At 43.5% G+C, this 27,722-nt stretch overlaps 1 protein-coding gene across 2 annotated transcripts in view; it reads right to left on the reverse strand.

Annotated features, from left to right (window-relative positions):
- Positions 1 to 27,722, reverse strand: part of LOC144500325 (transforming acidic coiled-coil-containing protein 3-like) — a 69,870-nt gene that overhangs the window by 34,080 nt on the left and 8,068 nt on the right. For both annotated transcript variants that reach the window (XM_078223060.1, XM_078223050.1), the window contains exons 3-7: positions 27,147 to 27,295; positions 25,121 to 25,182; positions 18,139 to 19,333; positions 2,319 to 2,373; positions 254 to 464 (exon numbers count right to left, since the gene is read on the reverse strand). In XM_078223060.1, the coding sequence (XP_078079186.1) occupies positions 254 to 464; positions 2,319 to 2,373; positions 18,139 to 19,333; positions 25,121 to 25,182; positions 27,147 to 27,295 (1,672 nt within the window). The remainder of the gene's footprint in view (positions 1 to 253; positions 465 to 2,318; positions 2,374 to 18,138; positions 19,334 to 25,120; positions 25,183 to 27,146; positions 27,296 to 27,722) is intronic.

Below are 27,722 nucleotides of genomic sequence, written 5' to 3' on the forward strand. Positions count from 1 at the left end.
ATAACATTTTGTGTGTTCATCATACCTCTCAGATTGGAAGCATGTTTCACCAACTCCCATGTGCCAACTTGGGACTGATTGGAACTCTATTGGTGTGACAAGCTAGAAAGAAAACTGGACATCACCTGGATTACAGATCCAAGAGCCCAATTGTTGCAATGAAACAGAATTAAACAAGCAGCAGACATCAAAAGTGTAAGATTTAAATCAACAAAATAGAAGTTAAGGAAAAGCCAAGTAAAACCAATCTTACTTTGGTCAGCAGCTCTGAATTCTTCATCTTCATCTTCAACAATACCATTACGGAATGCAGAGGATCCTGGCTCAGAGTAGCCAAAGTCAATAACGTCCAGTGTTTCTGCATCACTCAATGTTGATGGTACTCTGGCATCAGCAATTAACCTTTCTAAACCATATGCCAGCCTGGACTCCGCATCAGGTGAATCAGGTGAAAGTATACGATCCTAAAAAAGTGAACAAAAGCTTCTGTAAAATCATAACTGGCAGCTATATTCATGTGTGTAACCCAACATGTATGGTACTGCTCATTTCTACAGTCTCACCTGACAAATTTTAAAATTCAATAACCAAGAGGCCGGTTTAAATAGTTTGATCAGAATGGACTCATCACATGATCGAGTAACCAGCCCATCAAGCCTGTTTCAATAAAAACCTGCTCGCAGATGCTCAGTTTGGGTTCCGCCATGGTCACTCAGCTCCTGACCTCATTACGGCCTTGGTTCAAATGTGGACAAAAAAAGCTGAACTCCAGAGGGGAGGTGAGTGTGGCTGCCCTCGACACCAAGGTAACATCTGACAGTGTGGCATCAAGGAGCCCTAGCAAACTGGAGTCAATGGGAATGAGGAGGAAAACTCTCTGCTGGTTGGAGATTTACTAGGCACAAAGGAAGATGGTTGTGGTGGTTTCAGGTCATCAGGACATCATTGCAGGAGTTCCTCAGCATAGTGTCCTAGGTCCAACCATCTTCAGCTTCTTGATCAATGACCTTCCTTCATCACGAGGTCAGAAGTGTGGATGTTTGCAGAACACAATGTTCAGCATCATTTGCAACTCCTCAGATACTGAAGTGGCTCATGTCTAAATGCAGCAAGATCTGGACAATATCCAAGCTTGGGCTGACAAATGGCAAGTAACATTTACATGATACAAGCGCCAGGCAATGACCACCTCCAACAAGGGAGGATCCAACCATCACCTCGTGGCTTTGTGATGGAACATTCTCCATTTGACTGGATGAGTGTAACTCTAACAACACAAAGCAACTTGACATTATCCAGGACTTGATTAATACCCCTTTCAAACATTCAATTCTTCCACCACCGTTGAACAGTGGCAGCCATGTATGTCATCTATAAGATGCACTGCAGGAACTCTCCAAAGTTCTTTAGGCATCACCTTCCAAACCCACAATACTACCATCTAGAGTAGCAGTCACCTGGGAACACCACCACCTGCGAGGTTCCTCTCCATGTCACTCATCATCCAGGCTTGGAAATATATTGCTGTTTCTTCAACGTTGCTGGGTCAAAGCTCTAGAATTTCTTCCCCAATAGCACTACAGGTGTACCTACCCCTCCAGGACTACAGCTGTTCAAGAAAGCAGCTCATCACCTTCTGAAGGACAACTATAGATGGGCAATAAATGTTGGCCTAGTCAGCAATGCCCATATCCCATAAATAATTAAAACAAAAAAAAACAAACTCTCATTTAACTCCAACGAGTACAATTCAAGCTCCAGGGTACAGATACAGCCTGCTCTTCATCCTAGAAATTAGCCAAATGAACCTCCCCTGAACTGCTTCCAATGAGATTATATCCCTCCTCACTGAGACCAGAACTGTATATAGTATTTCAGGTACATGATCAGTGCCTTTTACTGTTGTATCAGAATTCTCTACTCTGTCCCTTGTATTAAATATCAGCAGGCCATTTGTCTAATTCATTCCTGTACAATAATTTCATAATTCACATAGAATACCAGATCCCTCTGTACTCAGCAGTTTCTTCATTTAAAAAATATTCTGCTTTTCAGTCTTAAGAGGGACCTCGCATTTTCCCACATTACACATCATTGGCCAAATCTTTGCCCTCTTGGCCTATATCCCTTTGCAGATTTTGTATCCTCAACTTGCTCTTTTACCTTTGTATTGTTAGCAAATTTGGCTACAATACAGTCGGTCCCTTAATCCAGTCATGAATGTAGATTGTGACTAGTTGAGGCCCCACTTCAATTCTTGAAGATGCAAAAGATGGCACACCAGAGTGAAGGAAATTTAGAAATTATTTTTAACCCACCTGCGTTAAAGGAGTTGCTGAGACTTCCATCATGGGTTTAACTTTACAAGTGTTCCTGCGAATGTGGAGAATAGGTTTAGAGTCAAAGCAACACAGTCAGTTTGAAAAGGAAAGGGAAACAAAGCTCAAAAGCTAGAGATTTCTATTTTCAGGATGCGAAAGAGAATGGGGTCTTAACAGTTATATCCACAACACAAGGGGGAAATCTAACCAGAAGCACAGGAAATCTATTTTCTCCCCCCTCCCGGTAATCTCACCATGCTTGGCCACAACCACCAATTTATTTGGGACTCATGGACAGTTTGCATGGTGATGGCTCAACCTTGGGACAGAAAAAATTTATTGGACTTCCTGGAAATACTGTCCTTTCCAAAAAGAGGCAAAAATGCTAACATTTGCAAACTAATAGCAAGAAAAAGATAGTGCAAAACATGGGAGATTAAGGTGGAACATATTACTTTTTGATGTCAGTTGCAATTCTAAATATAGACCATCTTAGTCAGGATTATTGATTATTTTCCCCATAGCTTTAACTAGGAGTGCATTGTGTTTAGGCTGAAACCCAAATTCTACCAAAGAACATTAAAAAAATACATTCTTAAAATCATATTACAGGTCAAATGGGGACGGCAGTGGTATAGTGTTAATCTTAATTACTCTTAACTGCCCTCTGAAATGGCCTGGCAAGCAATTGAAGGTAATTAACAATGGACAAAAAAGGCAGAATTTGCCAGTGACACCAACATCCCATAAAAGAACTAAAACCAAAAGTTTCTTTACACTTTCTCCTAATTCTTAAATGCATATTGATTATGCTGCGGATGCTGCAACACATCAGAGTGGAGGAGAGATATCTGGACACAGTGTTCCAGGAGACTTAGATTAAACACCGAATTCAGCCAGTGGATAGGGGCAGGAGGGTGTGGCTGCGAGTGAGACAGGTAGAGGGATCCAGGAGGTAGAATTGCAGGAGCTTCAGTCCCTGAACTTGTCCAACAAGTTCAAAATTCTTGCTCCGTGGGGACGGGTAACTGCAGGGAGAATGAGCAAACTGACCTTGGCATCGTGGTACAGGGAGCCATAATTGGGGATAGTATAGTTAGGGGCATTAACACTTTTTTGAGCAGGATCGAGAATCCGAAAGGTTGTGTTGCCTGCCTGGTGCTCGGGTCAGGATATCTCATCTGGGCTGCAGAGGAACTTGGAGTGGGAGGGTAAAGACCCAGTTGTCGTGGTCTATGTAGGTACCAATGACATAGGTAGAACAGGAACAAAGGTTCTGCTAAGGGAGTATGAACAGCTAGGAGCGAAATTAGAAAGCAGAACCAAAAGGTAATAATCTCCGGACCCGAGCCACGAGCTAATTGGCACAGGGTCAATAAGATTAAGGAGGTAAATGCGTGGCTCAAAGATTGGTGTGGGAGGAATGGGTTTGAATTCATGGGACATGGGCACCAGTATTGGGGAATTCCAATAGGACAGTTTTCATCTGAATTGTGCTGGGACCAGAGTCCTGGCGAATCATACAATTAGGGCTGTAGATAGGGCTTTAAACTAGTGGGGGAGGGGGAAAGGTTCAGTTGTACGGGGAATTAGAAAGATCAAAGTTAAAGGAGTAGAAGTGCAGGTAATGGAGCTGAGGGCTCAGGAGAGGTTAGTAAAGTTTCCAGACCACGTAATAGAACAGAGTATAGAAGGTGGCAGGAATCTAACTTTAGGCAAAGCAAGAAAGGGCGACAAGTATGAGAAGGGAGGTGGTCAACGCAAGACGGAGGATGTTGTACCTAAATGCACATAGTATACAGAACAAGGTAAATGAGCTTGTTGCGCACATTGAAATTGGCCGGTACGATGTTGTGGGCATCACAGACGTGGCTGCAAGGGGATCAGGACTGGGATCTAAATATCCAAGGATGTGTGTCCTATCGGAAGGACAGGTAGATGGGCAAAGGGAGCGGAGTTGCATTGTTAGTAAAGAATGAAGTTAAATCGATAGCAAGTAGTGATATAAGATCAGAAGGCATAGTATCTCTGTAGGTAGAGTTGAGGAATCGCACAGGTAAAAAGACCCTGATGGGAGTTATGTACAGGCCCCCTAGCAGTAGTCAGAATGTGGGGCAGAAAATAAATCAGGAGATAAAAAAGGCAATATTACAATAATCATGGGGGACTTTAATATACAGGTGGATAGTGGATCCCAAGAAAGGGAATTCGTGGAATGTCGGAGATGATTTTTTGGAGTAGCTGGTGACAGATCCTACTAGGGAGCAGGCAATTCTGGATTTGGTGATGTGTAATGAGGCAGACTTGATTAGGGAACTTAAGGTGAAGGAACCCTTAGGGAGCAGCACCACAATGATAGAATTTACCCTGCAGTTTGAGGGAGAAGCTGGAATCAAATGCAACAGTATTACAATTAAATAAAGGTAATTACAAAGACATGAGGGAGGAGCTGGCTAGAGTTGATTGGAAAGGGAACCTAGCAGGGAAGACTGTGGAACAGCAATGGCAGGAGTTTTGGGGTTATTTGGGAAGCACAACAGAAATTCATCCCAAGGAGGAAACATGCTAAGGGGAGGACGAGGCATATCAAAGACAGCATAAAAGCAAAAGTGTGAAGCCTTTAAAAGCAAGCAGAGGACAGCTAAAAAAAAAAATCAATAAGGGGGGAGATGATGAAATATGAGTGTAAGGTGAGAGTAATAAAAGACAGGAAGTGTTTTCCCCAATATATAAAAAGGAGAGACACAAAAATAGCCATTGGACCACTGGAAAATGAGGTTGGAGAAGTAATAATAGGAAACAAAGCAATGGCAGAAGAACTGAGTAGTTACTTTGCATCAGTCTTCACGGTGGAAGACACCAGTGGGATGCCAGAGTTCCAGGAGTGTCAGGGGGCACAGGTGACTGTAGTGGTCATCACTAAGGAGAAAGGTCTGGGGAAACTGAAAGGTCTGAAGGTGGATAAATCACTTGGACCGAATGGACTACACCCCAGGGTTCTAAAAGAGATAGCTGAGGAAATTGTGGAGGCATTGGTGGTGATCTTTCAGGAATCACAGGAGGCAGGGAGGGTACCAGAGGATTGGAAAGCAGCTAATTTAACACTGCTGTTTAAGGGAGGGAGGGAGGCAGCAGATGGGAAATTATAGGCTGGTTAGCCCGACTTCAGCCATTGGCAAGATTTGAGTGTCCATTATTAAAGAGGAGATCGCAGAGCACTTGGAAGTGCATGATAAAGTAGGACCGAGTCAGCACAGCGTTGTCAAGGGAAGATCATGTCTGACAAATCTGTTAGAGTTATGAGGTGGTAACAAGTAAGTTAGATAAAGGAGAGCCAGTGGACATGATTTGTTTAGATTTCCAGAAGGCCTTTGACATGGTGCCGCATAGGAGACGGTTAAGAACAAAGAAAATTACAGCACAGGAACAGGCCCTTCGGCCCTCCAAGCCTGCACCGACCATGCTGCCCGACCCGAACTAAAACTCCCAACCCTTCCAGGGACTATATCCCTTTATTCCCATCCATGTATTTTTCAAGACACCCCTTAAAAGTAACTACCATATCCGCTTCCACTTCCTTCCCCAGCAACGAGTTCCAGGCACCCACCACCCTGTGTGTACAAAGTCTGCCTCGTACATTTCCTTTAAACCTTGCCCCTCGCACCTTAAACCTATGCCCCCTAGTAATTGACTCTTCCACCCTGGGAAAGCTTCTGACTATCCACTCTGTCCATGCCTCTCAATCTTGTAGACTTCTATCAGGTCGCCCCTCAACCTCCATCGCTCCAGTGAGAACAAACCAAGTTTCTCCAACCTCTCCTCATTGCTAATGCCCTCCATACCAGGCAACATCCTGGTACATCTTTTCTGTACCCTCTCCAAAGCTATCTCTTTTAGAACCCTGGGGTGTAGTCCATCCAATCCAAGTGATTTATCCACCTTCAGACCTTTCAGTTTCCCCAGAACTTTCTCCTTCGTGATGACCGCTACAGTCACCTGGTAGTGTGGTGACCAGAATTGAACACTATATTCCAAGTGCGGCCTAACTAAGGTTCTATAAAGCTACAACACGACTTGCCAATTTTTAAGCTCAATGCCCTGGCCGATGAAGGCAAGCAGGCCATATGCCTTCTTGACTACCTTCTCCACCTGCACTGCCACTTTCAGTGACCTGTGTACCTGTACACCCAGATCCCTTTGCCTATCAATATTCTTAAGGGTTTTGCCATTTAGTGTATATTTCCCATTTGTATTAAACCTCCCAAAATGCATTACCTCACATTTGTCCGGATTAAACTCCATCTGCCATCTCTCCAGCCAAGTCTCCACCGATCTATATCCTGCTGTATCCTCTGATGGTCCTCATCGCTATCCACAAATCCCACCAACCTTTGTGTCGTCCGCAAGCTTACTAATCAAACCAGTTACAACCAGCACTGATCCCCGAGGAACAACACTCGTCACAGCCTTCCATACAGAAACGCACCCTTCTACTGCTACCTTCTGTCTTCTTTGCCCAAGCCAGTTTTGTATCCATCTTGCCAGCTCACCTTTGATCCCATGCGACTTCACCTTCTGCATCAGTCTGCCATGAGGGACCTTGTCAAAGGCCTTACTGAAGTCCATGTAGACAACATCCACTGATCTACCCTCAATCTTCATCACTTCCTCGAAAAACTTGATCAAGTTCGTGAGACACGACCTCCCCTTCACAAAACCATGTTGCCTCAATACCTACGTCCACTCATTTCCATGTGGGAATAAATCCTGTCTCGAAGAATCCTCTCCAATAATTTCCCTACCACTGATGTAAGGCTCACCGGCCTGTAATTACCTGGATTATTTGTGCTACCCTTCTTAAACAAAGGAACACCACTGGCTATTCTCCAACCCTCTGAGACCTCCCCTGTAACCAGTGAGGATACAAAGATTTCTCTCAAGGCCCCAGCAATTTCCTCCCTTGCCTCTCTCAGTATTCTGGGGTATATCCCATCAGGTCCTGGGGACTTGTCCACCTTAATGTTTCTCAAGAACCCCAATACCTCCTCCTTTTTGATCTCAACACGACTCAAACTATCTACACATCCTTTCCCAGACTCATCATCCACCAAGTCCTTCTCTTCAGTGAATACTGACAAAGTACACATTTAATACCTTGTCCATTTCCTTCGGCTCCACGCATAGATTCCCTCCCTTGTCCTTGAGTGGGCCAACCCTCTCACTTTTTATGTATGTATAAAAAGCCTTGGGATTTTCCTTAATCCTGTTGGCTAATGCTTTTTCATAAATAAGTGCCCATGGTGTTACGGGTAAGATCCTGGCATGGATAGAGGATTGGCTGACTGGTAGAAGGCAGAGAGTGGGGATAAAGGGGTCTTTCTCAGGATGGCAGCCAGTAACTAGTGGTGTGCCTCAGGGGTCAATGCTGGGACCACAACTTTTCACAATATACATTAACAATTTGGAGGAAGGAACTGAAGGCACTGTTGCCAAGTTTGCAGATAATATAAAGATGTAGGGGGGTAGGTAGTATTGAGGAAATGGGGGTTTGGGGGGGGGGGGGGGGGTGGCTACAGACAGACAGTCTTGGACAGAGTAGGAGAGGGGGCAAAGAAGTGGCAGATGGAATACAATGTGGAAAAGTGTGAGGTTATGTACTTTGGAAGGAGGAATACACCATTTTCTAAATGGGAAAATGCTCAGGAAATCAGAAACACAAAGGGACTTGGGAGTCATTGTTCAAGATTCTCTTAAGGTTAACGTGCAGGTTCAGTCAGCAGTTAGGAAGGCAAATGCAATGCGAGCGCTCATGTCGAGGGGGCTAGAATACAAGAGCAGGGATATATCTCTGAGGCTGTATAAGGCTCTGGTCAGACCCCATTTGGAGTATTAAAGAGAACTTAATGAAACTTACAGGATTCTGCGAGGCCTGGATAGGGCGGATGTGGAGAGGATGTTTCCACTAGTAGGAAAAGCTAGAACCAGAGGGCACAACCTCAGGCTAAAGGGATGATCCTTTAAAATAAAGATGGAGGAATTTCTTCAGCCAGAGAGTGGTGAATCAGTAGAACTCTTTGCCGCAGAAGGCTGTGGAGGCGAGGTCATTGAGTGTCTTTAAGGCAGAGATAGATAGGTTCTTGATTAATAAGGGGATCAGGGGTTATGGGGAAAGGCAGGAGAATGGGGGATGAGAAAAATACCAGCCTGAATGAATGACAGAGCAGATGCGATGGGCCGAGTGGCCTAATTCTGCTCCTCTGTCTTATGGTCTTTTTATTTGGGGCAAGATCAACATTCCACCCCCTTTCTCTGGAATAGTCGGTAGTAAGCACTTGGACTTTTTTGCAGTCTTGTGTTGAAAGTGCTCTGGGTTGTCAGGTAGGTAGCTCTATGGTTTGTTCCAATGACCAGGAAGGCACAGTAATTTCGTCAAATTGTTCTGACAGGTTACTCAAATGTTACTAGAAGTGTAGCCCTCCTTCATCTTTGTCAGCTCCCAAGAAACAAAGTTCCACAAAATAGATTGGGTTGCTAAACAGGCATCAATTGCTACCCATATGGACAAGGCCCAAGAGTGGTTAAATAAACATACAGGCAAGACAAAATTAGAAAACTAGGTCTGCTATTCAGATCACCATGTTAAAACACATCTAAAGCTGCATGTTAGTCTCCTTTCCTATCACAGGTTACAAGATCAGAACTTTATTTTGATTTTTATCCTAGTCCACAAACCCTCCACAAAGAATTCCAAATGGAGCAGAAGGACAATACAGTTTAGGATTAGGCACTCATTTACAAAACATGCATCGAGACGAATGTTAGTTAAAAGTAGGTTCACTGACTTAGAGAAACCTTCTACACATCTAGCACTTTATCAAATGGCTAGGGGCACAGTAACGGTGGTAACATTAATGGACTAGTGGTCCAGAGATCCAGCCAAATGCTTCAGAAACAATAGTTTAAATGTCACCATGACAGCTGGGGTAATTCAAAATCAAATTAATAAATCTGGAATAAAATACTGCAGATAGCCTCGGTAATAAAAATCCATCTAGTTCACTGACATTTCTCAAGGAGGAAATTAGTCAACCTTATCCAGCCTTATCCACATGACTCCAGGTCCAGTGTGATTGACGATGAGCATTAGATTGCACCCATTTCTTGAATGGTTAGGTGACCATGGCTTGGGCATGAATATTCAAGGGTATGAAACATTTCTCACCATCCTTCCAAAAAAAAGGGGTAATAATAAAGGGCAAGTTCAGTACAGTGGTGTGACATTATCTTGGTCACGAAGATCAAAATGCAGAATCAGTTTGGGTGGAGATAGGAAATATTGCTGCTGGGAGTGGTTTCTAGGCCCTGTGGGACAATTTTTTAAAAAATCTTCATTTGGTGATACAAGGAAAGAGATAACCTGCAAAAACCGTTTTGGATTGGGGAGAGCGTATTTTAGTAAAATAAGACAGGAACTGGCCACGGTCGACTGGGAAAATCTACAGAAGGGCAGTGGGAGAGGCATTCAAAAAGGAAATGGAAGGGGCCAAGCCCAGCATGTTCCCTTTAGGGTGATAGACAAGAACAACAAGCCCAGAGAACCATGGATGACCAGAAATATTTAGGAGACAATTTTTATTAAAAATTTGTTCATGGGATCATGGTACCACAGTCAGGAGAGGGGATGGGAGGAAGCAGTCAGTACAGGGATCCCCTGTGGTTGTTCCCCTCCAAAATAAGTATACTGTTTTGGATACTGTTGGGGGGTGGGGGGGTGTCTCTGGCACGGAGTCGGGCTCTGTGGCTCAGAAGGGAAAGGAGGAGAACAGGAGAGCAATAGTAGTGGGGGACTCAAAAGAGGCACAGACAGGCAGTTCTGTGGGCACGAACGAGACTCCAGGATGGTAGTCTGCCTCCCTGGTGCCAGGGTCCTGGATGCCTCTGAGCGGGTAGAAAGCATCCTAAAAAGGGAGGGTAATCAGACAGATGTCATTGTCCACATTGGTACAAATGACATAGGCAGAAAGAGCAGGGGAGGTCCTGCAACAGCAATTTAGGGAGTTAGGTAGAAGGCTAAAAAGCAGGACTTCTAGGGTAGCAATCTCTGGATTTACTCCCTATGCCACGTGCTAGTGAGGCTAGAAACAGGGAGATTGTGCAGCTGAACGTGTGGCTAAAGAACTGGTGCAGGAGGGAGGGTTTCAGATTCGTGGATCACTGGGAAGTCTTCCAGGGAGGATGGGACCTGTACAAGAAGGACGGGTTACACCTGAACTGGAGGGGTGCCAATATCCTGGCTGGGAGGTTTGCTAGTGTGGTTCGGGTGGGTTTAAACTAATGTGGCAGGGGGGTGGGGATCAGAACAATAGGTCAGCAAGCGTAGAGACTGGGGACGAGCATGGGGCCAAGACAATGCTACCTAAGAGGAAGAGCAATCTGGGGGAGGATGAACTCAGTGGGCCTGGAAGTCTGGAGTGCATCTGCTTCAATGCAAGGAGCGTAATGGGCAATGAGCTTAGAGCCTTAATGCATGCGCGGAACTTGGATGTGGTTGCAGTGACAGAGACTTGGTTAAAAAGGACAGGACTGGCAGCTGAATATTCCGGGGTATAAGTGTTTTGGGTGAGACAGAGTGGGGCTAGAAGAGGTGGGGGGAGTAGCAATACTGGTTAGGGAGCATATTACAGCAATACAGAGGGTGGACAATTTGGAAGGATCATCTAACGCGACACTGTGGGTAGAGCTCAGAAATAGGAAGGGCGCAGTCACTATGCTGGGGGTATACTACAGGCCTCCCAACAGCCCATGGGAAGTTGAGGAACGGATATGCAAGGAGATTCTGGACAGGTGCAGAAAAAATTGGGTTGTTGTAGTGGGAGACTTTAATTTCCCTCAGACTGGAAATCCCTTAGGGTCCGGACGGGGAGGAATTTGTAAAATGTGTCAGGAAGGTTCTTTGGAATCCAACTAGAGAGGGGGCTATACTGGACCTAGTACTGGGGAATGAGCCCAGTCAGGTCATCAAAGTTTCAGTGGGGGAAACATGTGGCGAACAGTGACCACAATTCTGTAAACTTTCGGATAATCATGGAAAAGGATGAGTGTTGTCCTATGGGTAAGGTGCTGAATTGGGGGAAGGCTAACTACAGCCGGATTTGGTGGCTGTTGATTGAGAGAGGCTGTTCGAGGGTAAATCCACATCTGGCATGTGAGAGTCTTTTAAGGAGCAGCTGATAGGAGTGCAGGACAGGCACGTGCCTGTAAAAAGGAAGGACAGGAAAGGCAAGATTCGAGAGCCGTGGATAACCAGAGAAATTGTGGGTCTAATCAAAAAGAAACAAAAAAAGAGGCATACATAAGGTCCAGGCAGCTAAAAACAGCTGGAGCACCGGAGGAATACAGAGAAAGTAGAAAAGAACACAAACAGGGAGTTAGAAGGGCAAAAAGGAGTCACGAAATGTCCTTGGCAGGCAGGATTAAGGAGAATCCCAAGGCATTTTATACATACGTGAGGAACAAGAGGGTTGTTAGGGAAAGAATCGGACCTCTCAGGGCCAAAGGAGGGGAATTATGCTTGGAACCAAAGGAAGTAGGCGAGATCCTAAATGAATACTTTGCATCAGTATTCACAAGGAGAGGGACACGTTGATTGGTAGTGTCTCAGAGGGATGTGTAGACCCATTAGAACAAATCGCAATTACAAGGGAGGAAGTGCTAGGTGTTTTAGGAAACATTAAGGTAGACAAATCCCCAGGGCCAGATGGCATCTGTCCTAGATTACTGAGAGAAGAGATTAAATTGCTGGGTCTCTAACAGAAATCTTTGTTTCTTCATTGGACACAGGTGAGGTCCCAGAGAATTGGATGATAGCAAATGTGGTCCCGTTATTTAAGAAGGGTAGTTAACCCGGGTAATTATAGGCCAGTGAGCTTGACATCCATGGTAGGGAAATTGTTGGCGAAGATTCTTGAGATATGATCTATACACATTTAGAACTGAAGAGAGTCTCATTAGCAATAGACAACATAGTTTTGTACGAGGGAGGTCATGCCTCACAAATTTGGTTGAGTTTTTTTTGAGGTGACAAAAACTATTGATGAGGGAAGGGCCGTGGATGTCATCTACATGGATTTTAGTAAAGCATTTGACAAGGTCCCTCATGGCAACCTGGTGCAAAAGGAGAATACAGCAAGGTATAGATAGGCTGGAACATTGGGCGGAGAAATGGCAGATGGAATTTAATCCAGATAAATGCGAAGTGATGCATTTTGGTAGATCGAATGCAAGGGGGAGCTACACAATAAATGGCAGAACCATCAGGAGTATAGACACACAGAGGGACCTGGGTGTACAAGCCCACAGATCCTTAAAGGTGGCAACACAGGTGGAGAGGGTGGTGACGAAGGCACGTGGCATGCTTGCCTTTATTGGACAGGGCATAGAATATAAAAGTTGGCATGTGATGTTGCAGCTGTATAGAACGCTGGTTAGGCCATATTTGAAATACTGCGTCCAGTTCTGGTCACCACACTACCAGAAGGATGCGGAGGCTTGGGAGAGAGTGCAGAAAAGGTTTACCAGGATGTTGCCTGGTATGGAGGGTATTAGCTATGAGGAGAGATTGAGTAAACTAGGGGTGTTCTCCCTGGAAAGGAGGTGGTTGAGGGGCGACCTAATAGAGGTGTATAAAATTATGAAGGGCATAGATAGGGTGAACAGTTGGAAGCTTTTTCCCAGGTCAGAAATGACAAACACAAGGGGTCACAAGTTCAAGGTAAGGGGGGCAAGGTTCAATACAGATATGCAGAGGACATATTTTACACAGAGGGTGGTGGGGGCCTGGAATGCACTACCAAGCAAGGTGGTTGAGGCAGACACGCCAGGATCATTTAAGACTTATCTAGATAGCCACATGAACAGACTGGGAATAGAGGGATACAAACGGATGGTCTAGTTAGGAACACATGATCAGTGCAGGCTTGGAGGGCCAAAGGGCCTGTTCCTGTGCTGTATTGTTCTTTGATGTGGCCATCACTGGCTGGGCCAGCATTTATTGTCCCAGAGGACATTTGGGAGTCAACCACATTGCTGTCGATCTGGAGTCACATATAGGTCAGACTGGGTAAGGATGACAGATTTCCTTCCATAAAAGGACATTAGTGAATCAGACGGGTCTTTCCAACAATCGACAATGGTTTCATGGACATCATTGTACTTCTATTTCCAGATTTTTATTGAATTCAAATTTCACCATCTGCTGTGGTGGGATTCGAACCCAGGTCCCCAGCACATTACCCTGCGTGTCTGGATTACTAGTCCAGTGACTAGTGATCCAGTGACAATGAGAAGGAAAAGCAAGGCTTTTTAAAAAAGTGCAAGGGGAGTAAATCAGTGGAGGCATTAGTGAGGTATAGAAAGTGCAGGGTGGATCTTAAAGAAAGCAATTAGGAAAGCAAAGAGAGGATACGAGAAAACTCTGGCTGGTAAAAGTAGGGAAAATCCCAAGATATTCTACGAGAGGATAACCAGGGAAAGAGTAGGGTCCATTAGGGACAAAGGAAGCAATTTGTGGGTGGAGCCAGAGGACACTGGCAGAGTGTTGAATGAATATTTCATCCAAGAAAATTAGGACAATGGTCTGGAATTCAGGGAGAGAGACTGAGGTTCTTGAGCAAATTGACATAGGGAAGAACAAGGTATTGGAGGCGTTAGCAGATAAAGCTCCAGGTCCAGATGAATGTGCCCTAGACTGCTGTGGGAGGCAAGGGAGGAGATTTCAGGGGCTCTGACCCAAATTTTCAATTCCTCTCTAGCCACAGGGGAGGTGCCAGATGACTGGAGAACAGCTAATGTGGTTCTGCTATTTAAGAAGGGTTGTAGAGGTAAACCAGGGAACTACAGACCAATGAGTCGCACATCAGTGGTAGGGAAACTATTAGAGAAATTTCTGAAGGACAGCATCTATCTCCACTTAGAGGCAAAGCTTGATCAGGGTTAGTCAGCATGGCTTCGTCAGAGGGAGGTGACGAGGGTAGTGCAGTAGAGGTAGTTTATATGGATTTCAGCAAAGCCCTTGACAAGGTTCCACATGGGAGACTTGTAAAGAAGGTAAATTCACATGGTTTACAGGGTAATTTGATAAAGTGGATTCAAAATTGGCTCAGTTGTAGGAGCCAGAGGGTGATGACAGAAGGCCGCTTGAGTGACTGGAAGCCAGCGGCGTACCACAGGGATCTGTGTTGGGCCCCCTATTATTTGTCATTTATATAAATGACATTGATCACTATGTGGGGGGTAGGGTTAGTAAGTTTGTGGATGACAAAGATTGGACGGATGGCTAACAGTGAGGTGGTGTGTCTTGAGTTACAAAATATAGATGGAATGGTCAAATGTGCAGGTAAGTGGCAGATTAAATTGAACCCTGAAAAGTTCTGTGGAACAAAGGGACCTTGGCATGTTTGTCCACAGATCTCTGAAAGCAGAAAGGCACATTAGTAGGGTGGTGTAAAAGGCATATGGAACATTTGCCTTTATTAAAATCGAGGCATAGATTACAAAAGCAGGGAAGTCATGTTGCAGTTGTATAGAACTTTGACGAGGCCACAGCTGGCGTACTGTGTGCAGTTCTGGTTGCCACCTTATCGGAAGGATGTGATTGCACTGGAGAGAGTGCAGAGGAGATTCACCACGATGCTGTCTGGGATGGAACATTTAAGTTTGAAGAGAAGTTGCATAAGCTTCAGTGGTTTTCATTGGAGCAGAGAAGACAGGGGTGACCTGATTGAGGTATACAAGGTTCAATGGTGAACTGTTTGAGAAAATAACAGGGCAAGTACATAGAGGGGAACTGGTAGACGTAGTGCACTTGGATTCCCAAAAGGCATTTGACAAGGTGCTGCATAAGAGGAAAGCTCATAGAAGTGGAAGGAGGAGGAAGTGTGTTAACATGAATTGAAAACTGGCCATCACAAAATGGATCCTTTCCAGAATGAAAAGATGCAACTAACGGAGTAACACAGGGATCAGTTCTCAGGCCACAATTGTTCACTTAGGAACAGAACACAAGGTTTCCAATTTTGCCAATAACAAAGATAGGTGGAAGGGCATGTAGTGACAAGGATAGCGAGATTCTGCAACAGGATAGAGATAGCAAAAACCTGGTAAATGGAGTTTAATTTGGGGAAGTACGAGGTCAAGCACTTTGGTAGGAGAAATCAAAGTCAGATTATCTAAATGGAGAGAGACTGCAGGTGAGCAAAGTAGAGGAATCTAGGTGTTCTTGTGCATGAATCATAAAAAGCTAGCAGGCAGGTCCAACAAATAATTAAGGCAGCAAATGGCATTTTGGCCTTTAATGCAAAGGGGTTGGAGTTTAAAAATAGGGAGGTTTTGTTGCAATTGTAAAAGGTGTTGGTGAGGTTTCAGCGAGAGTACGGTGTACAATTTGTCCCCTTGCATAAAAGAATATAGTAACATTGGAGGCAGTCCAAAGGCGATTCACCAGGCTAATTCCTGGGATGAGGGGGTTGTCCCATCAAGAAAGACTAAATAGTCTGAGCCTGTATTTCTTGGAGTTCAGAAGACCAAGGGGTGACAAAGTAGATGGTGAAACCAGAAGAGAAGTTGCTGGAAAATCTCAGCACGTCTGGCAGCATCTGTAAAGAGAGAAAAGAGCTGATGTTTTGAGTCCAGATGACCCTTTGTCAGGCAGTAGATGGCGAGATGTTTTCACTATTGGGAGAGTTTCAAACAAGGGGACATAGCTACCAGATAAAAGGCTGGTCATTATGAAGTACATAGAAATTTCTTCTTGGAGGGTGGTGAATCTCTGGAATTCTGTCCCAAAGAGTGGTGGAGGCTGGATCATCAGATGTATTAAAGTGGAGGTGGATAAATATTTGATAAGTCAAGGAATAGAGGGCGATGGGGAAATGGCACAGAAAAGGAGTTGAGGCCAGCATAGATCAGCCATGATTGTATTGAGTAGTGAGGCAGGCTTGAAGAGCCTGGTAGCCTACTCCGGCTTCTATTTCTTGTGTTCACATAGATCAGGCAAAGGCCATCTGAAGAGTATAATGAAAATTGTTGCCAAGAACAATATGCTCTGGAGTGAACCAGGGAACAGGTTATTTTAACCCAGTGGCAAAACAGCAGATGGAGTATAGTGTTTGGAAATAGGAAGTTGCCCACTTTAGTAGCAAAGGCAAATTATTTAAATAGGAAGAGACTGTAGAATGTTGCAGTACACAAGAATCTAGGTGTCCTTGTGCACGAATCATAAGTTATTATGCAGGTACAGCAATTGGAATGGTGGTATTTATTGCAAGGGGAATGGAATACAAAGATAGGGAAGTCTTGCTACAACTGTAGAAGGAATTGGAGATTGTACATGGAGCACTAGAATATTGTTGGTCTCCTTATTGGCAGATTTACTCGCATTGAAATCAGTTAAAAGAATGTTCCCTAGGCTGATGTGAAGATGCTGGCGTTGGACTGGGATAAACACAGTAAGAGTTTTAACACCACCAGGTTAAAGTCCAACAGGTTTATTTGGTAGCAAATGCCATTAGCTTTCGGAGTGCTGCTCCTTTGTCAGATGTAGTGGATATCTGCTCTCAAACAGGGCATACAGAGACACAAAATCAAGTTACAGAATACTGATTAGAATGCGAATCTCTACAGCCAACCAATGCTCCCTCCGCTCACATTGTCTGCATCTTTAAGACCTGGTTGGCTGTAGAGATTCACATTCTAATCAGTATTCTGTAACTTGATTTTGCGTCTCTGTATGCCCTGTTTGAGAGCAGATATCCACTCCATCTGACGAAGGAGCAGCGCTCCGAAAGCTAATGGCATTTGCTACCAAATAAACCTGTTGGACTTTAACCTGTTGTTAAAACTCACTAGGCTGATGCCAGGGATGAAGGAATTATCTACAAAGAAAGGTTAAGCAGGTGGGGTCTATACTCAAACATAGAAACTAAAGGAGTAGGCCATTTGGCCTAGAGTCTGTTCCACCATTCACTTTGAAAATGGCTGATCATCAAATTCAATATCCCGATCCCCCGTCCCTCCCCATATCCCTTGAGCCCCATATCTAATTTCTTCTCGAAAATCAGAACTTTTTGGCATCAGGAAAGAATAAGGTAATCCTTTGGAAACATTTAAAATGGAGGAGACATGGCAGTGTAGACATTGCCCCTCATGGGGGAAGGAACACAATTTTTAAAAAAGTCTATCACATGAGAGATGAGGATTTTCTCCTATTCATTGTTTGAAATGCTGTACTGGAAGCTGGGTCTATGGGGGAAATCAGCAGGAAAGTTGAGTTAAGGCAATAATCAGATCAGCCTTGATCTTATTCAATGATCCTGGGGCTAAATAGCCTACTCCCATGTCTTTATGATCTCATGACACGTACTGCCTCCTGAAACAGCAAGGCAACTTGGTTGTATCAAACTGCTACAGGAAAAAAAAATTGTGGTGTATCAACACCTGGATTGGAGTATCTTACAGCAATTCACCACTACCTTTAAAGGTAAAAAGATGTTGACATGGTCAGTAGTCGCCATATCCCCTGAAAAATGTAATACTAACACATTCCAAGTTAGTGCAAGGCAGAAACAAAGCAAGCTTAATAATCCTGCAGTTTTTAAGAATGTACTTAAGGGATCTGACCCACAATCCAAGAGTTTGCAGATTATTTTTCCAGGATTCAATGTTCACTGCTAGTTTGAATTGTGGGAACTGGGCACCAAGAGGAGAAAACACTTAGGAAATTTATATTTAAATTTCTGCATATTTAGATTGATCTACTCACTTTTTGGAAGGCTGCTTGGCAGCTGTAGTAGAAACTGCATTGCTGTTGATTGTCTGAGCAAAGCTTGTTGGCTTCTGTACTTCTTCTGTTTCTTTTGCTGGCTTCTGTACCTCTGTTTTTTCAATAGGCTTCGCACTTTCTATTGGATCTGAACACTGTCGATCTGAATTGCCAAGAACCAATTCTTCAGAACTGGGAGAATTATCAATTTTAAAATCTTCACCTGGCTTCTGCACCTCACCCATTTCCTTTTCAATGGGCTCAACATTTTCTACTGGATTTGATGTACACAGTCTATCAGAATTGGTTGCTGGTAGTTTAGCGGAGCTGGGAGAATTACCAATTTTAGAACCTCCACCAAAGGGATTAAAATTGAGGTCATCCAGTTTGTCCCACTCAATGTTGTACTCCATCTTTGGGACTAAAGCATCATCAGAATTAGCTCCCTCATTCTGCTTTACAGCTTCCTTAGTCTGTTTTTCTGATTTGCCACACGTAGTCTTCTTTGTAGTCACACCTGGCTTCTTAAGCTGCAACTGACCTCCAGGTCTCTTCCCCAACTTTTTTGGTGGGGGCTTCTCACCTTTATCACAACTATCATTGAATTCAATCTCCAACCTCACAGGTTGTACGAGGTCAACGTCTTTTGTGTTTTCAGACGATTGATTGTGCCCAGGTAGTGCAATTGGAAGCTTTGGCTCTCCTGTTTGGCACGGGTCAATAAAGTCAAAAGCGATATCAAGATAGTCTTTTGGGGGAAGTGGTGAAATTTGCACTTTTGTCTGGCTTGGGCTGGGATCCATCTTCTCAAGATCTTCTTCCCCATAGTTGGATGATGGTGATATGATCACCTTACAATTCTGTTCAACATTGCTTTGACTTTCCACCGGTGGTGAAGGGACATCTGTTGATACATTTATACCACAGTCTGGATGGCTGTTGGAGGCAGCGATTTTTGACAGATTCGTAGTTTGCTTATGCAGTGTTTGGTCATCTGAGGAAATTTTAGTAGATTGTTCCAGACAGTCAAGTTCAGTGTCAGTCAATTTCTTTGCTGGGGAGTTTAAGACCTTGGACGCACCCTGAAAAGGGTTAAATGCATCAAGCACATCAAAATCCAGTGTATAGGTTCCTCTGTACGAAATATGTTCCTCAGCCTCAAGACCATGTTCATTGGCAGCAGTTTGGTTGGCCTCTGACAATAGCAAAATGACAATTCCAAAGGTCAGCCATCATTGTGCTACATTTAAATTGTTCAGAAAAATGTCTGCAACTTAATATGTTAAAATGTCTGTTTATTCCAAATCTTGATTTTTTTTTTTGCTAAATGCCCAATACAAAAATTTGAAACCAGTCAAGGTGGGTTTTTTTTTTTTTAAAATAGTACAATTCAAATAAGGTTCATGTCAAGTAAATTAGAAACAGATTGACAAGCAGGAATGTAATAGAACAATAGGATGCTTTTAAAGAGATGGTTCAGGTATTGTAAAAAGTACATTCCTACATAGAAAAGAAATTGGGGGAAAAAACCAAGCTAGGCCCCCAAATTGATAAATGAAATAGAGTGCAAGATGAAGCTGAAAAGGGGCTTATGTCGGATTTCAGGTTGATAAATCAGGGTAAAAACAGATTTCAGAGGAGATGAAAAAGAGAAATAAAAAAGGGACAAAAGGACACTGACAACTGACATGGAATCCAAGTCTTTGATAGGCATATAAACCACCAAAAATAAAAAAGATCAGAGAAGGGGGATAACTGACAAGAGACCAAGATGGGGATTGAGGCAGGTGCTAAACAAGTACTTTGCAAATATCTTTACCCAGGAAGAAGGTATTACCAAAGTATTTGAAACAAAAATGAGTTATAATTTGACAGGCGTAGGTACTAGATACTAGCTACAAGTTAAAATAAGTCAAGAGAATTGGATAGGATATATCCAAGGATGCAGAAAGCAGCAAGGGTGGAAATTGTACAGGAACTGGCCATAATGATCCAATCCGCTTTGGTTGGACTGGAGAACTGCAATATTATGGGGCATGGTTGCTGGCTAGGCCAGTATTTATACTGCCCATTCCAACTTTCTTTGGCAGCAGTGAGCCACTTTCTGGAAACGTAATAACTGCCATGCAAGTACATGCACAGTGCCATTTGGGAGGAGTTCCAGGATTGACCAATGACAAAACCATATTACCACTCCTTCACTAAGTCAGGAGGGTATGGGGCTTGGATGGCAACATGGTGGCACTCCCATGCATCTGCCACCCTTGCCCTTCTAGGTGGTAGAAGTCATGGGTTTGGAAGGTGCTTTGGCGAATTGCTGCAATGCATCTGGCAGATAGTAAACACTGCTGCCACTGTGCATTTGTGGCAGAGGGTGTGACAATCAAGTAGGCTGCTTTGTCCTGGATGGTGCAGTTTCTTGTGTTATTAGAGTTGCACGCATCCAGATAAGCATTCTACCACACTCCTTTCGCCTTGTAGATGTCAGACAAACTTTGAGTCAGGAGCTACTCGCCACAGGATTTCAGCCTCTGAGCTGCTCTTGTAGCCACATTTACACTGGTCCTGTTCAATGGCAACTCCCAGGATGTTAACAGTGGGGGCTTCAATAATAGTAATACCATTGAATGTCATGGGAAGATGGCGGAATTCCCAGAAATGGTCATTTCTGGCTAACATAAGCCAGGCACTTATTGAAAAGATTGCTTCAGTATCTGGAGGAGTTATGAATGGCCAATCAGCATGACTTCTGCCCTTCTGATAAAGGGACGGCCATTGATGAAGCAGTTGGAAGATAGCTGGGTCTAGGACACTACGTTGAGGAATTCCTGTATGGTGTCCTGGGGCCGAGATGACTGACAGCAACACAGTAGTTAGCACTGCTGTCTCAGCGCCAGGCACCCGGATGGTTTCCTCCAGGTGCTCCGGTTTCCTCCCACAGTCCAAAGATGTGGTTAGGTTGATTGGTCATGCTACATTGCCCCTTGGTATCAGGGGATTGTCAAAGGGCCGAATGGCCTCCTTCTGCATCGTCAGGATTCTATAACCTCCAACAACTATCTTGCTTTGTGCCAGGTGTGACTGCACCCAATCAAATTGGGCTGACGACTGGTGCTGGCAATCTCATTTTTAGGTATCCCAGGTGCTGCTCCTAGCATGTACTCTTCATTGAACTAGGGGGTTGATCCCCCAATTTGGTTGCGATGCTAGGGCAGGGGATGTGCTGTACCATGTGGATACAGATCGTGGCTGTATACAATTTTGCTGCTGATAGGTCATTGTACCTCATGGATGCCCAGTTCTAGTTCTGATCAAAATTTATCCAGTTAGCGCGGTGGTAACACCACACATGACAGAGGATCGTGTGATGCTAGAGATCAAGTCTTATAAGGACTGCAATGGTGACCCTTACCAATACTGTCATGGACAGATGCATCTGTGATAGCTATGTTGAGGAAGAAAGATTTTCTCTCATTCACCACCTGCTATTTTTTTTAAAATATTCATTCGTGGGATGTCAGCATTGCCGGCTGGCCAGCATTTATTGCCCATTCCTAGTTGCCAGAGGGTTGTTGAGAGTCAACCATTGCTGTGGCTCTGGAGTCACATGTCAGCCAGATCAGGCAAGGACAGATTTCCTTCCCTAAAAAAAGGACATTAGTGAACCAGATGGGTTTTTCCAACAATCGACAATGGTTTCATGGTCATCAGTAAATTCTTAATTCCAGATACTTTTTACTGAATTCAAATCCCACCATCTGCCATGGCTGGATTTGAACCCGGGTCCCCAGAACATGAGCCGAGTTTCTGGATTAATAGTCTAGCGATAACACACTAGGCCATCTGGTGATAACACCACTACGCCATTGCCTCCCTTAACAAGTCTAGCAGCTATGTCATTTAAGAGGAGTGTGTATGGTCAACAAGGCTGATTTTGCAGTTACTTCCAGTACCTCAGTCATCTAGTTTAATTCCATTTTGCAGTAGTTTAGAGTGGCTTGCTCACCCATTTCACAAGGCAATTGAGAGTCAACAACATTGCTGCAAGTTCGGAGTCACATGTGGACCAGACCAGCAGATTTGCTTCCACAAAAGAATATTAGTGAACCAAGTATAAACCAGAAACTATGGGCCACTTTAAACTTGGGTAGTGGAAAAGATTTCAGAAACAATAAACCTGGGACAAAATTTTCACTTGGAAAAGTATGGAATTAAACTGGAGGACAAATTGTGTTCAGAAGTAACAAGAGGATTAATGTGATGTGAATGGATTTCAAAAGGCATTGGATTTGGTGTTGATTACTCATCAGCAAAGTGGAAGCCCATGGATTAAAAGCAACAGTGGTACCATGTTCATGAACTTAGCAAGCAAAAGGAAACAGTATTTTTCAGGTTAGAGGGCATTCCCCAGGGGCCAGTGAACTCAAGTTTAAATTAGGAAGTATTGTGACCTGTGGAGAAGGATACAGGTTAGAACTGTAGAAAAGTTACAGCAGAGGCAATTCAGCCCATTGCTTACTTTATCTAGTCCCTTCAACCTCCCTCTGTTCTGAAGAAAACAAACCTATCCTATCCAATCTTTCCTCATAGCTGCAATTTTCAAGTTCTGGCAATAATATGGGAGTATGCACATGGCAGATGAAATAGAAAGCAGAGGGTTAGAGGTTAAAGCAGCCAGAAACTATGAAAACCTATATTAAACACTGGTTTGGCATCAACTGCAATAGTGTGTCCAACTCTTGGCGTTGTACTTTTAGATGGTGAAGTTGAGAGAGTGGAGAACGCGTTTAGGGACAAGGAACTTCAGTTATGTTTATAGACTGAAGAAGCATTGATTGTTCAAGAAGTTTTAGTTGACGTTCTAATTCATGACAGGTTTAGGCAGAGAAACTGTTCCCACTGGTAAAAGAGTTAGTAAACAAGAGGACAAGTTAAGCGAAAATGTCAGTCAAAAAGGAGGCATATGACATGCTGAGGCAGCTGGAATCAAGTGGATCCCTTGAAGAGTATAGAGGGTGTCAGAGTAGAGGTGAGAGAAAAACATGAGGCCAAAAAGCAGACACAAGATTGCTTTGACATAAGGCAAAGGAGAATCCAAAGAGCTTCTACAAATACATAAAGGGCAAAAGAGTAATAAGGGAGAGAGTAGGCCTTCTTGAGGATCAATAAGGTCATCTACGTGCAGGTTCATAAGAGATGGGCGAGATCCTAAATGAATATTTCTCATCGGTGTTTACTGTTGAGAAGGGCATGGATGTTAGGGAACTTGGGGAAATAAATAGTGATGTCTTGAGGAGTGTGCATACTACAGAGAAAGAGGTCCTGGAAGTCTTAAGGAGCATCAAGGTAAATAAATCCCCAGGACCTGAAGAAAGGTGTGCCAGGACGTTGTGGGAGGCTAGGAAGGAAATTGGAGGTCCCCTAGCAAAGACATTTGAATCATTGACAGCCACAGGCAAGGTGCCCGAAGATTGGAGGGTGGCAAATGTGCCTTTGTTTAAGGAGGGTTGCAAGGAAAAGCCTAGGAACTACAGGCTGAGAGCCTAAAGTCTGTAGGGGGCAAGTTGTTAGAAAGTATTCTGAGAGACAGGATCTACAGGCATTTGGAGGGGCAACGACTGATTAGGGACAGTCAGTATGGCTTTTAGAGTGGAAAATCATGTCTCATGAATTTGATTGTTTTTTGAAGGGGTAAAGAAGGTAGATGAGAGCAGTGCAATCGACATTGCTAAAGTCCACGTGTACAAGGTCTTTGACTAGGTTGTTGCATAAATGTCATGGGATCCAGGGTAGAGACGTGCTCAGTTAATGGAAGGGCATTGTGGGGAGAGCAAGATCTGGGGGTACAGGCTCCTTGAAAAAGTGGAGTCACAGGTGGACAGGGTGGTGAAGGCAGCATTTGGCATGCTTGGTTTCATTGGTCAGAACATTGAATACAGGAGATGGGATGTCTTGTTGAAGTTGTACAAGACATTGTGCACAGTTCTGGTCGCCCTATTATAGGAAGGATATTATTAAACTAGAACGAGTGCAGAAAAGATTTACTAGGATGCTCTCGGGATTTAATGGTTCGAGTTATAAGGAGAGGCTGGATAGACAGGAACTTTTTTCCCCTCGAATATAGGAAACTTATGGGTGATCTTAGAGGTCTATAAAATAATAAGGAGCATAGATAGTCAATATCTTTTACCAAACGTAGGGGAGTTTAAAAGTAGAGGGCATAGGTTTAAGGTGAGAGGGGCAATAAAAAAGGATCCAGAGGGGCATTTTTTTCCCCCCATAGAGGGTGGTGAGTGTCTGGAACAAGCTGCCAGTAGTAGTAGAGACGGGTACAATTTTATCTTTTAAAAAGCATTTAAAAAGTTACGTGGGCAAGATGGGTAGAGAGGGATATGGGCCAAATGTGGGCAATTGGAAATAATTAAAATGGTAAAAACTGGGCAGCACGGACAAGTTGGGCCAAAAGACCTGTTTCCATGCTGTAAACCTCTGACTCTATAACCACACTGACGATGGGAGTGAACAAACACTTAACAGCAAGAGCCAAGGTTTGGAATGCAGTGCCCAAGAGTGCAGCAGAAGTCGATTCAATTGTAGCTAGCAAACAAAAACCAAGAAAAAGGAATTGGAGAAGAAATTTTGTCGAGCAAAAGTGTAGAACTATGCAATTAGCAGAGAGCCAGCACAGATATGATGGGCTGAAATACCTCCAGCTATAATAATTCTAATTTTTATAGTTTTGGAAATCACAAGACAACTGTTTATTGTTCCTGTGCACCAGATTTCATAATAAATATTCAATAAGAGATCTTAAGGCGATGTAATGAAAATAAAGCTCTTAAAATTAGTCAATGTATGATATTTCCTTTGCCAAATCTAATAGGAATTCCTCTGCAGACAACATTGCTTTATCAATTTCACAAATAAATTTAAGATGCCCATCAATTTTGAAATGTCATTATGCAAGTTTGGGCACATTTACCTGTTTTTTCTGGTTGTAGATTAGAACAGAGAAGGTCAGAAGTACCTCCAGAATCTTCATGCCTGCATTTGGGATAAAAAAAGTTTAGTGTTTGTTTATTCTTGCTATACTTCAAACTGAAATTCTTAAGAGTTAGTACTTGAAAAGTTAGATGATTTGAAGGTTGACAATCTCCCTAAACCTGATGAGTTACACTGGGACAGCATGGTGGCACAATGGTTAACACTGCTGCCTCACAGCATCAGGGACCTGGTTTCAATTTCTGGCTTGGGTCACTGTGGAGACTGCACATTCTCCCCGTGTCCACATGGGTTTCCTCCAGGTGCTCTGGTTTCCCCCCACAGTCCGAAAGTAGTGCTGGGTAGGTGCATTGGCTATGCTAAATTCTCCCTCAATGTACCTGGACAGGCACCAGAGTGTGGCGACCAGGGGATTTTCACAATAACTTCATTGCAGTGTTAATGTAAGCCTACTTGTGACACTAGTAAATAAGCTTTAAACTTAATCCCAGAATGCTGGAGGTAGCGATTTAGAGATAGCCACCAATTTCAAAAATTCTATATCTGGAAAAGCTCCTGCAAACTGGAAAGTAGCAAATGTAACGGCACTATTAAAAGAAGGAAAGGAGAGAAAACTGAACTAGACATGTTAGTTTGACATCATAGGTGAAAATGTTAGAATTTATCACAAAGAACATGGTTATATGGACGCTGAGAGAGTAATGGCAAAATTGGGCACATTCAACATTGTTTGTGAATGGGAAAGTAGGTTTGACAACCTGAGCTTTTTTTTGAGGATGGTTACTTGTAGCATAAAAAAAGAGAACTGGTGGATGTGATGTATTTGGATTTTCAGAAGGCTTTTAATAGAAGGTCCACACAGGAGGTACAAAATAGAGAGTCCATGGGACTGGGGGAAATATACATAGTATAAATTCAGAATTGGTTGAAACAAAAAGATCAGAATAAACAGTTCATTCTCAGGATGGCAGGCCGTTACTATTGAGGTACCACAAGGATCAGTTTTAAGGCCACAGCTGTTCACAATCTAAGTTAATATATGTGGGGATCAATTGTAATATCCAAATTTGTTGATGACCAAAGCTAGGTAGGAATGCAAGGAGGCCATGTGCAAACTTTCCAGGCGTGGTCACAGCACCAGGGACTTGGGTGACCATGTGAGGTTTGCACATTCTGTGTTGCGTGGGTTTCCTCCAGGTGCTCCAGTGCAGGTTAGGTTAATTGGCCATGCTAAAATCACCCCTTAGTGTCAGGAGGAATTAGCAGGGCAAGTATGTGGATCGGTTGCTGATGCAGGCTCGATGGGCCAAATGGCCTTTCTGTACTGTAGGGATTCTAAGTGAATGGGCACAAACATTCACATTATAAGCCATCTGCCATAAGTGCGAAGTTGTCCACTTCTGGTAGGAAAAGGACAATATTATGCTAAGAGGTTGGGAAGTGTTGAAGGCCAAAGGGTCCTGCTTGTCGTCATTCACGAGTCAATAAAAGCTAGCATGTAGGTGCAACAATTAATAAGGTGGCAAATGGGATTCAGTACAAGAGGTAAAGATGTCTTGCTGCAATTGTATAGGGCATTGGTAAGACCAACCATGGGGAGTATTGTATACAGTTTTAGTCTCCTTATTTAAAAGGACATACTTACCAGAGAGGGAGGGCAACAGAGCTTCACCAGAATGCTTCTGGGGTTGGATGAGGAGATTGAGGAAGCTTGGCAAGTATTCTCCAGAGTTTTTAAAAATATGAGTGGATCTCATGGAGACTTGCAGGGCATGACATGGTATCTGTAGATGGGACGTTTCCCCGATTGGTGAGTCTAGAACCATGGAGACAATTTCAGAATAAGGGGTAGGCCAGTTGAGACTGAGGCAAGGAGGAATTTTTTTCACTCAAGGGTGGTGAATCTTTGGAATTTCCTACCCAGATAGCTTTGGAAGACATGAAATATTGAGCATGTTCAGGACAGGGGGGGGGTGTCCTTAAAACAGTACTCAATATATACCTACCCTTTTTCTTCAGTCCCATCAGTATTTCCTGGACTCCCAGTGCTCCTCACATCATTTCTTCCAGCCTCATATGCATCCAATTTATTAGTCAAGTGTGAGCCAAGTACTTTGCGTGTAACAGGATCTCTTACAGGAGTCTGAAAAGACACCTAATACAAAAAAAACCATCACAAAACTTTATGAAGTTGGATTATACCAATAGTATTGCAGGATACAACAGTAGTCAACACATTACAAATAAAAGCTAATATGCTGGAGGAGAAAAGGCAACAGCACTCAGGAAAACATCAAAGATTGGGCTTAATGTCCTTTCACCACTAACTGCACAGGATATCAATAACAGGAAATTAACACAAAAGTCTGAAGCTTTATTCAGGGACTGAGTATGCACAGTTCATCCCCTTCATTTTTATAAAATGTAGAATTCTCCCAAAGCATCAATGAGATTCCAATTCAAATTGGAAGTCCAGTATCATTAAAGCAAATTATTGCAATCATAATTTGAGAGGAGGGGTCCTATTTTCAGGATTTTCTCATGAAACTTTTGGCGTATGCCATTATGCTAATACAGAAGTC

Source organism: Mustelus asterias, chromosome 1, assembly GCF_964213995.1.
Source record: "Mustelus asterias chromosome 1, sMusAst1.hap1.1, whole genome shotgun sequence".
In the NCBI taxonomy this organism is placed as follows: Eukaryota; Metazoa; Chordata; class Chondrichthyes; order Carcharhiniformes; family Triakidae; genus Mustelus; species Mustelus asterias.